The 10684-nt window shown below is 41.5% G+C and overlaps 2 protein-coding genes across 4 annotated transcripts; one reads left to right on the top strand and one right to left on the bottom strand.

Moving 5' to 3' along the window:
- Positions 1 to 1038: 1038 nt before the first annotated feature.
- Positions 1039 to 7949, bottom strand: thg1l (tRNA-histidine guanylyltransferase 1-like). Of its 2 annotated transcripts, none has more exons than XM_085906095.1 (7): positions 6948 to 7949; positions 6412 to 6615; positions 6144 to 6320; positions 5900 to 6069; positions 5731 to 5819; positions 3982 to 4089; positions 1039 to 1222 (listed from the first exon to the last, which is right to left on the bottom strand). In XM_085906095.1, exons 2-7 carry the CDS (start codon positions 6603 to 6605, stop codon positions 1061 to 1063), a joined length of 900 nt encoding a protein of 299 aa, XP_085762221.1. In that variant the 5' UTR covers positions 6606 to 6615; positions 6948 to 7949; the 3' UTR covers positions 1039 to 1060. The 2 variants fall into 2 exon arrangements, with proteins under 2 accessions (XP_085762221.1, XP_085762220.1); XM_085906094.1 differs by having other exon boundaries at positions 7030 to 7516.
- On the top strand, positions 7531 to 10305 carry lsm11 (LSM11, U7 small nuclear RNA associated). Of its 2 annotated transcripts, XM_085906093.1 has the most exons (5): positions 7531 to 8048; positions 9089 to 9228; positions 9289 to 9372; positions 9432 to 9500; positions 9572 to 10305. In XM_085906093.1, the coding sequence occupies exons 1-5, from the start codon at positions 7604 to 7606 to the stop codon at positions 9581 to 9583; spliced, it is 750 nt and encodes a 249-aa protein (XP_085762219.1). In that variant the 5' UTR covers positions 7531 to 7603; the 3' UTR covers positions 9584 to 10305. The 2 variants fall into 2 exon arrangements, with proteins under 2 accessions (XP_085762219.1, XP_085762218.1); XM_085906092.1 differs by having other exon boundaries at positions 9432 to 10305.
- Positions 10306 to 10684: the final 379 nt, after the last annotated feature.

Raw genomic sequence — 10684 nt, 5'->3', positions numbered from 1 at the left:
TTTTAGGGTAGTAAGCATCGAAGTGCATTAAGCGATGCAACATTAATTCACTGGTATTACAGATCTGAAACAGTTGTTGGGTATTTACCGTAGCTTGAAAGAGTTTGCCCCACCCCAAAATTAAGCACTTAGTGAGCCTACGACAGAAATGAAATATCCAGCCGGGTTGATCCGCAGCAGCCATTCATATTGAGGCGGTCATTCGGAAGTGCAATGATAAATATGCCACGCACATGTCAGGGGGATCGAGTGTACTCGGGGTGTGTGGAGGTATTCTTAGCACTGATGACAGTGCAGGCCCACAAATCCATTCACTTCTCTAAATGGCATGCTGGCAGTGATACAAGACTGAGCGCTTGTGCCAAGCATTTTAGTATCTACTTGAAACACACTGTGGGAGGTATGTAGAATGTCATATGCAAATATCAGCAGCCCCAAACACATGCTTTAAGAGATCTTTTAGTTTAGATATGATTGGATGCGAGTGCATGATACCATGGGTTGAGGTAACCACTTACCTTTGCCCATCTATGACGGTTTAACTTTTTGTATATATGCACACATGTGCAGTTAGTGGACTTTGACAGTTATCCCTTGCTACATCGCGGTTTGTTTATCGCGGTTTCACTTCATCGCGGATTTTTGAATTTTGAAAGTTTGTGAAAAAAATTACATGTAAGTCGCCCCCCCCCAAACTATGACAGAAACCGTGACTTATAGTCCGAAAATTACGGTACTTAAAATCTTTTGGCACACCACTGCAACAGAATTTTCTGTTATTAGAAATAGAAATTGTGTGACATACGTGAAAGGGGCACAGAGGAACTGTAGGTGGATTTGGTTGTCAGACTCCCAGCATGCTAACACAAACTATTCCTTGGCTCACTTCGATGAGTTCATAATAAATCATTGTGATATAAAACATGTTTGTCTCGAGGGTGACTTTCACCTGCCTCTGGGGTAAGGGCCACCACTGTACATGAGATGTTGCTTATGTTAGGTAAACAAATTGAATGCCCACTCTCACAGTCATCATGATATGTGTTTATTTTTCACAACACTAGCAGGCGTCATCTTCCAGAATGTTTGCATGTTGCTGCCAAAACTCTTCCCCTATAATGTCACAGTGGTAGGCCTGGACACTCCTCCTGCTCCGAGTCACATGCACGTCCTTCCTCTCGTCATTCACTCCTTTTGTTTGTTTGAGGACACTTTCATCACGCTGGGAAAAAAGAAACGATAAACAAGTTAAAAAGCTTTGTCCTCTACATACTATAAACATTGTTTTTTGACTGAAACGCTATCATTGAAAAACACCCAGATACCTGACTGGTGTGTCACCCATGCAACGTTTCAATGCATAAACACAGTTTAGTTGGATGCACACTTTTGCTGTGTTTAACAAGGATTAGGTTCAGTTATGTGGCACATGCGAAGTTGATTGTTAGGTGGATGTGTGCGAATGTGAGTGTTTTGCTGCATTTTATTCTACATCAGCAGTTTATGAAGATGACTCAGCCATGCTGTCAGATCATTAGCATGACACCAATCCCTACGTGTGTGTGTTTTGGTCATGGATTATGGGTAAAAATGCTATTAACAGAACATATTTGTTGCAGATCAACTGTATAAACGGGTGCCTACTCGTGCTCTCTACAGTGTTTAGTGCATGCAACTTTTGAATTTGGGGCAAAAACCTTCTGTGTGATGCCATCTTGAGACTAAATACTGCACTGCATGTGAATATGGCTTTCTATCCTCTGATTTCACTAGCAGGGTATTTTGACGTCGGCGGCTCGGTGACGCACTGGTTAGCACGTCCGCCTCACAGTTAGGAAGGTGCCGGTTCGATTCCATCTCCGACCCTCCCTGTGTGGAGTTTGCATGTTCTCCCCGAGCCCGTGTGGGTTTTCTCCGGGCACTCCGGTTTCCTCCCACATCCCAAAAACATGCTTGGTAGGCCGATTGAGCACTCCAAATTGCCCCTAGGTGTGAGTGCGAGTGCGGATGGTTGTTCGTCTCTGTGTGCCCTGCGATTGGCTGGCAACCAGTTCAGGGTGTCCCCCGCCTGCTGCCCGATGACGGCTGGGATAGGCTCCAGCATGCCCGCGACCCTCGTGGGGATAAAGCGGTTCAGAAAATGGATGGATGGTATCTTGACGTCAATACTTAAATCTTGACATGGTCACTCTGCTACTGTAGGGCATAAATGAAGGTCAGTTTCATACACGCATCCATCGTGAGTGGGGCAGGGCAGCCAGCCAGCAGGGCGAGAGCAGAGCGGAGACGTGACATGCTCATGCATGAGACAGGACTGATGACCAAAAACTGGCTATTTTGTAAAGTGCCCTATAATTCTTGAAGTATGTTGACAAAAGCATTTGTAAAAGCTGTTGTCACGTGGGTGTAGGGGAGTGCACATTCTGTTCATTAAAGAAACTTGCTTTACAAAGCATTTGGTCTTCCCCAGGGTGTAGACACGCCAGAATTGGACCAAAATATGCCTCATAGTTCAAAACATCATGTCTGTCATAAGCATGTCACACAATGAGCAAGGCTTAACTCAGAACATCTCTTCCTGTGATTCATTTTCGACGCTTATTACCGAGGTGCATCGACAAAGCAACACAGAAGTGTCCTCAGCACAGGCGCCAACACTTATTATGAGCTTTATTTTTACATTATGCCAGAGTTAGTTAAGACAGAGGGATTTATTTTGGGGATTTTTTCCTATTTTAGCAACGAGCGTACACGTTTGCCTCTTGGGTAAAACTGTGACTTGTTTACGATTTACATGTCTATCCATCCACCCATTTTCTGTACCGCTTTGTCCCCACGGGGGTCGCGGGCGTGCTGGAGCCTATCCCAGCGGTCATCGGGCAGTAGGCAGGGGACACCCTAAACCGATTGCCAGCCAATCGCAGGGCACACAGAGACCAACAACCATCCGCACTCGCACTCACACCTAGGGGCAATTTGGAGTGCTCAATCGGCCTACCAAGCATGTTTTTGGAATGTGGGAGGAAACCGGAGTGCCTGGAGGAAACCCACGCAGCTCGGGGAGAACATGCGAACTCCACACAGGGAGGGTTGGAGATGGAAACGAACCGGCACCCTCCTAACTGTGAGGCGGACGTGCTAACCAGTGCTCCACCGAGCCGCCACGATTTACATGTGATATCATAAAATCCATGTTGCAGCTGCGTAAGCTATCTTAGAGCCAAGAAATAGCATTGCCAAGCAGAAAACAGTTATGGGACATAGATGTGAGATTTTTTTTTTTTTTTTTTAAACCAGCTTTTAAGTATGACTTGTCCACAGTTGCATGTCATTCGTTGATTGGTGAGTGTGGGGGATAATAGCCCTTTAAAAAAATCGTAGCTTTGATGTCCCAAAACGATAAATCATTCAGCCCTATTGTACAGTGGTTCTGAACCTGGTTTCGATCTAACTCTAGGGGTTCAGTGAGGTCTCAAGGGTTTGGCAGAGCCTCCACTGCGGAGGTCCGAACACACCTGATTTGTCGTGTAAATCTGTGATGACGCATATCTGAACTGGTTTCAAAAAGGCAAAACCAGAATTCACACTGATTTGCAGGTATGTAATTTGTTGTGAGTTCTGTATTGTGTTGGTTTTGTTCTTTGAACAAGGTGATGTTCATGCATGGCTCATTTAGTGCATCAGTAAAAAACATTTATGTCTTGAATTTGAAAGATGTAATTTCATTTTTCACTAAAGAGTAGTTTGGTGAATACCCACATAAACTGGCGGGATTCGGTACCTCCAACAAGGTTAAGAACCACTGCTATAGAATAAATAAAGGTTTCCAGTTTAAGCCTCTATTTTTTTTTTTTTTTTGCAGTCAATGAACAAATTGTGACTAAATTTGTGTTCAATATTAGGGGTGTATCTTAACATGAAAACAGCCAAATTGTCAATATCTCAAGTAGAAATAAATAAATTAGTCTCAAATCATCTGACCTTTTCCCAGATGAGAGTGGTGCCTTTCCTATGGAGAGCCGGTTCTTTGTTGTAGTTAATGTCAAACTCAGAGAACAGGATTTCATTTTTGGCAGCAGCTAACGTTCCCTGTATGAATACACAAATGTAATATTGTGTGTATAAAGACTGAATCAAATTAGCTGTACAAGAAGTTCATTTTTAATGCATAAGTACAAACTTCAAATTCTGAAAGTAGAGCTGTAAAAATGTAAAAAGGATGACGAAAAAACTGTTTAATACATAACCATCAAAAATGTATTTTTCTGCCACGGTTAAGACATTTAAACATGTCTCACCTCTTGACAACTCTTACATGCACTGTTATTTAGCAATTAATTATTACTTATTATTTAGTTGTTTTGTAATGCAATGGTAACTCACTGCATTGTGACGCACAGATCGTTAAAGGAATGGGAAATTCTGAAAAATAGTAAATCTCGTAGCAGGAATAAAAATAACTTGAGATGTAAATAAATATGATAGCAGGACCAGGCTAACAACTTCTAACCACTACTGAGAAGAAGCATTGAGTATGTTTTTGTTATAGAGCTTCCCAAAAATAATAAAATTATTCATACCACTAAAATTTGTCCTTTGTGCATTAAGAAAAATGATATGCAGTAAGTGTGCGGATGCAGCGAAAATGCAGTGGGTCGGACACATTGCTTTACATCAGGGAATATCAAATTAATTGTTGTCGGGGGCCAGTTTGTTGCTACGGCTTTCCATTTTTTATTTTTACATTGAAACGTGTCATGTTTTAGACCAATTAATGAAAAGTCCAATGTACGTAATTATTTAAAAGTCTACACCAATTACAAATGCCGCAAAAGCCATGATAGTTTTTTTCCCTTTAGAGAGAAATTAACCCATCAGGTTTATTTGTGAATGGGCAACAACGCATCGCTCAGCTTTTTGGCACTAAATGGCAATGTCGATCAATTTCATTAGAATTGTGTGTCAAGTATTATCATGCAAGACAACTAATTATTGAGCGGAGAGGTTATGAAATAGCTTCGAATGCAAGATAGAGACATTTTAAAGAAGAGTTGATGTTTAAAATTTCTATTTTTGAACATAATATGGGTAACTATGAGGTTACGATAGGATAGGATTTTCCAAACCCACACTTCATTTCAGAAGGTGGTGGTAAAGCATCTTGTTGTTTGCCAACTGCCATAAAACAGAGGAAGAAAAAACATGCCTCCGGTCAAAGCACAGCCAGACAAGCAAGAGAATGTTTTGGATTTTCCTTTTAAGCAAATGCATCGTGGCAACAAGTATCCATTCAAATAATTTGGCGTTCACTTTTTATGGCCAACTCACGACTCAATTTGAATGAACAGTTTACCCCTGATTCGTGCACAGCACTACAAGTTACTGGAAAAGGGTATTAAAAACATCTTGCAAAATCTCAAGGTTTTTACTCATTACAGGTGACGATTTGAAATTGAAATAACACTAGTAGAAGTATGTCTTTTTTGTTTCTATTTTGTAACTGCTTTTGAATCGATTACTTTTAAGACCTAAACCTAAGTTTCATTCAAATATTTACTGTAATCATGACTTAACGAATGCGTTGGGATTGCCAAGTTGGTAAAAGAGGAACGCTGTTGTGAACCTGATGACCTCCTTATTCCATATTGTGTACTTATTAATACATATTTTAAATAAAGTTTTGGATGACAACCTATATTTGAATAGCTATATTGCTTGTTGAATAGTCACCTTTAAGCGAGCTTCTGCTTGAACTGTGGTTAGTTCACCTTTCTGTACAAGGGTCCAAAAGACTGTGTTGTACAAATTATTTATGTGACCTGGAAAAATTCAGAAAAAGAGTTGGACACTTCCATCATCACCATTAACAGTGCAATGACAGTTGTAACAACATGCTTACAGTCTGCTTGCCTCCAGCTCAGATAGTCTTTCAGGTTGCGGTTGCTAGGATACAGTACCACCCGCCCATCAAATCCTGGTGGATAGAGGAGAGGTTGCTCTCCAAAAAACTCTTTCCAGTAAAAGACATAAGAGGACGAGAACTGTGAGGTCACGTGGGTCATCAGCTTGCTGCAAAGAGAAATAAAATCAGACAAACATCAGCAATAACAATAACAGAAAAGTATGAGCTCACTCATGTTTACCTAGCTCTCCTCTTGAACAAGTTGGTGGTCCTCTTGAAAACAAAACTAAACTCATCACTTTGTCCATAGGCAATGATAATATCTTCAAGCTCCTCCATGACCGAGCGGGCACTGCGGGCCATGAGGCCCAGGGCCCTGTTGTCATTGGGTTTGGTGAATTTGTGCTGCTCTGAAAACCTAAAACGCAGCAATGATATTGTTAACGCTTAACAATAGCACCATAAAATGATAAACATCACAGATGTGCATTCAAAGAAAGCAGACTAACTTGTGGAAGTTGCGGCCATCCAGTCTCACCACAATGTAGCAATTTCTCAGACAGGTGTCATCTACTTCAAAGTTACGCACATATTCAAACTTGCTCTTGGCCATGGTACAAGTGGAAATAAATAAACAGACCAGGGGTCTGACAACACAAGACTTGATACCGTTGCAAATTCTGCAGACATTTATAATTTGCATCAATCCGTTGCTGCAACAAAGACAAACATGGATCCATTAACAATTGGTTCAACATCTGTTTAACCACTTTACCAGTGGTAACCGGGGAAAAAAATGCTAACAACAGTAACATCCAGTTAGTGTTAAACTGTACGCAGTGCTTATTTCGCCACCTAGTGTTTGTTATCTTTGCCCTGTACGGCACTCAATGATTATGCCAATAACCACTAACTAATCCTAAAATATCTAGAACATAAACAGTCACTGTCCTTTGTGTATGAACGTTTAATCTATCAAGCCGAAAATACAAAAGACAAAAATGACAATCATGTTTTGATTATTACAGTCATTAATCAGCATTACATCAGTCTTCTTAAAGAGAATCAGGTTTACCGCACTTGAAACGATGAAAAATAATCAGAGCAATTATAAGCAAAACCGTTACGTTAAAACAGCCTTCTGGTCGTTGTATTATCTTCTCAGTCTAATTTGTCTTCTTAAAAAAAAAAATCAATGTAAAAAACTACGAAGAACATGATGTGACGCCGGATCGATTTGGCTCAGCGCTATTGCTCGTCCGACTGATAACACGGATATGATTACACATGGTTCCGGATTACCAAAATCTCATACAAGACGACACCTCCACTGCGTGTTATACAAACTTAGAATAAATTGCGTTATAGTCATACTGACATTTTGCTTAAGTAACATGACCCATTTGATATTCAACTAAACGTATAACGTTTTCTCGAGGGAATCAAAGATCGTCTATTTTGCACATCAGCATAAATGTTTTGCATTTGAAGTGTCAATACGGATGGCCTTTTTGTACTACATTGTGCTAGCTATTACCATAATGATAATATTATAAATTTTAAAACACACAACACGTTTAAACTATCCCGACAATCAATGAAGGACCGTTGTGGAGTGAGCTTTCTTAACTTGAGAGTTAATTGATTTCCCACAATGCTTTGAGAGGTGCAAGCCCATGCCTGCGGTTGTTTCAAACAAACATGGAGGAGAAAGAAAGAGACAGACAAAGTAGTATACCACATCGTCAAGAAAAAGACTCCGCTTCCAGCTCTGGTGCCTCATCGGGTCCACGGGATGATGACACGTTAAAAATAGACGTTTGTTCTGAAAGGTTTGACCCTCTTTTGGCCTTATACTCGTCCACGGTGCCGCTACCGTTTCCAAACATAAAATGTTTCAACAACATCGCCGAGTACGAAAGTTTCCTGAAAGGGGGCCGTGGTAGAGCCAAGCCCGAGAATGTGGAGAAAAGACGGCTGAAGGCACTGAGAGGAGTCGCAGACCCGGAGCGCATCGAGAGGCTCAAGAAACTCATGGTGAACAAGAAGTCATTGGAGGAGGAGGAGGAGGGAGGAAGCAGCAGCAGCCGCGCGCAGCAGCCACGGAGACGCAAGCCTCAGAAAAATGTGCTGACAAGGATGACGTGTAGGTTCAATGCACAAAGCTACTTCACCATTGTGATAACACACAAGCACTGTACTGTAATGCACAACTTTTTCCCTGACTGGCACCAAGCTGGGTCTCGCCCCATTTCCATAATTAGAATTCATCCTCTTCATCACGCATTCACTTTGAGACATGATCAAACCAAGACATCTCACAACTATCAACAAGTACCGAGATGTTAAGTAGAATAATCAAGCCTACATCTCACAGAGCAGCAAGTGTTTGTGGATTTTGGTTTTTGCTGTGGTTGTTGTTGTCAGGGTTCATTCATGTTTGTTTGCAAACAGTTGCCAACAGTTTGAATAGTCTTCAACTGTTTTTCTTGTGGCAAAGAAATTTTGGGCATGTTCAAAATATCTGTGTGACAAGAAAAAGGGGTTTCTTTACCACTGTTTGTAACTGATTGCAACTTTTTTGGAACCCTGGCTAAATTCCAACATTTGCTACGTGCGTTAACCCTGGCGGCTCAGTGACATTTTATCAAGTTGCAACAGAGGACTTGAAGAGTGAAAGGCTAAGTGGAGGAAGTGAATTGGTCAGTTCACGTTTACAAACATGCTAGGAAGTGAATTGGCCAGTTCACGTTTACAAACATGCTAGAAAGTGAATTGGTCAGCTCATGTTTACCAAACTTTTGACCCCAACCTAACTTCATAAAGTACGTTTGATCAAATTTCATTTGAATGTCCCGAACTTTATAATTATTACACTACATTAGCTAGTGCAAAATGACTGAAATTAATATAGAACTAATAGCCTGAGGAATAAAAAAAAAAGACTCCTTATATCATTGTTATTTTTGTATTGGACTAGCAACAATCACAAACTATTAGTTATATTCTATATACATTGTCATCTGCATGCATTTCAATAGATATACGTTTATACAGCCAACCACTGGATGTCTGGACATCCATCACATTTATTTTGACTTATCTCAGAACATGCCCACCTGCTGTCCAGTGTCTAAATCCAAAGTATCACTGCTGGAGCTGACGCGATATCTCTTTTGTTTACAGTATGCAAAGGCAGTCCTTTGGGAGAACTTTATAGATGCGTGGAGGAGAGAATAAGAGTCAAAGTTCACATCAGGACCTTCAAAGGACTGAGGGGTGTGTGCTCTGGCTTTGTTGTGGCCTTTGACAAGTTCTGGAATTTGGTGAGTGATTGGGATGCGCTTGTGATTGGAGACGGTCACTCATTGTCATCTCGTCGTCAGGCCATGGTGGACGTTGATGAGACATACAGAGAGCCTCTTCTCGGGAAGGCGTTGTACCATGAGAAGGCCCTCACTATGTCACGGGTATACCATTTACTCCTTTGTGATTGACTGTATGCTCTATTAACACCTTTGTTGCACAGCTCTTTGAGAAGCTGAAGCTGCAGGAGAGCTCAGGAGGTGAAGGAGCAACAACAAAACAGCGCGTCCAGGTAGAAAGCGGCCTGTGTCTGCCTTCAAAGCCAAAACCGACTTCAGAACACTCATCTGCTCACCCTGCCAGGCACAGAAGTGACAAGTCATCAGAGGTACCAAAGGGCACCAAAGCAGGTCAGGAGAAAGAGTGCAGAGCGTATGGCAAGGTCCACACTCGCCACATCAATCAGCTATTTATCAGGGGAGAGAATGTTCTCCTGGTCAACCCTCAACCGCTCTGACAGTCCCTGACTGCATTTGTGTGGGTGTTTTATGCGCTACTTCATCTTGCACTTTACCATCTACACTGAGAGACGTTGAATGCTGCTGAGGAACTGAGGGAGAGCTCTGGTTTTACTGGTGAAAACAACCAAGAGATGGACAAATAAATGTTGATGTCAGATTTGCATCGTCTTTCACACAAATCACCTTGCGGTGTAAGAATTGCTTGATCTCCCGCATGGGAACTCTGCAATGCGCCGAGAGGACCGAGGACTCACTGTTCAAATCCTGTTGAGAGAAATGCAAAAGCGGGCACTAGCTGTTCCAGAGAAGCTAGTCTGCTTCCTGCCCATGAGCAAGGCACTGATTGACTGACCCTACCCCCTCCCAACACAAAAGGCTCTTCACATTGATACTTGTGTGACGGCAAGTGAATGATCAGATTCTTTGTCTGGACCTGTATTTGTTGGTCTAATTTGACCATTTGCCATTCAAATTTGTTAAAACTTACATATTCCTGTTTTACTATTCATTTATTGGGGGAAACACATGTACAATGTCAAATATTTTGATTTGTTGTAAATAAAATAGTAAATATAACATTTACTTGATGAAATGATTACATTTACAAACTACCTGACCTTTATTTGTCAATATTCAAAATAAAAAAATACCAGATTTTTTGGGGGGGGCCTAAATTTGTTTGATGGTGAATCACGTAGAATGTACGTCCATCCTGGGCTATCCAGCAGGTGTCAGCACACACCCGGTGCTTCCGGCGGGGCCGTCGTCTCCTGCCTGTCTCTTGATGTTGCTTTTCCAGTTAGTTTGAACAGGAATGACAGCGCGGTCTCAGCGGACTTCATAAATGCATTATGAATAATTGAGTTTGCGATGCTCGAGATTGCAGATGGCACTCAAAAGCTGTCATTTGTCTTGACGTCTTGGATTGCTTTTACTCTTTAATGGGCACATTACC

This window comes from Syngnathus leptorhynchus, chromosome 2 (genome assembly GCF_054491065.1).
Source record: "Syngnathus leptorhynchus isolate UIUO chromosome 2, UIUO_Slep, whole genome shotgun sequence".
Lineage (NCBI taxonomy): Eukaryota > Metazoa > Chordata > Actinopteri > Syngnathiformes > Syngnathidae > Syngnathus > Syngnathus leptorhynchus.
The sequence above is the reverse complement of the archived record's forward strand: the minus strand, read 5'-3'. Positions and strand labels throughout refer to the sequence as shown.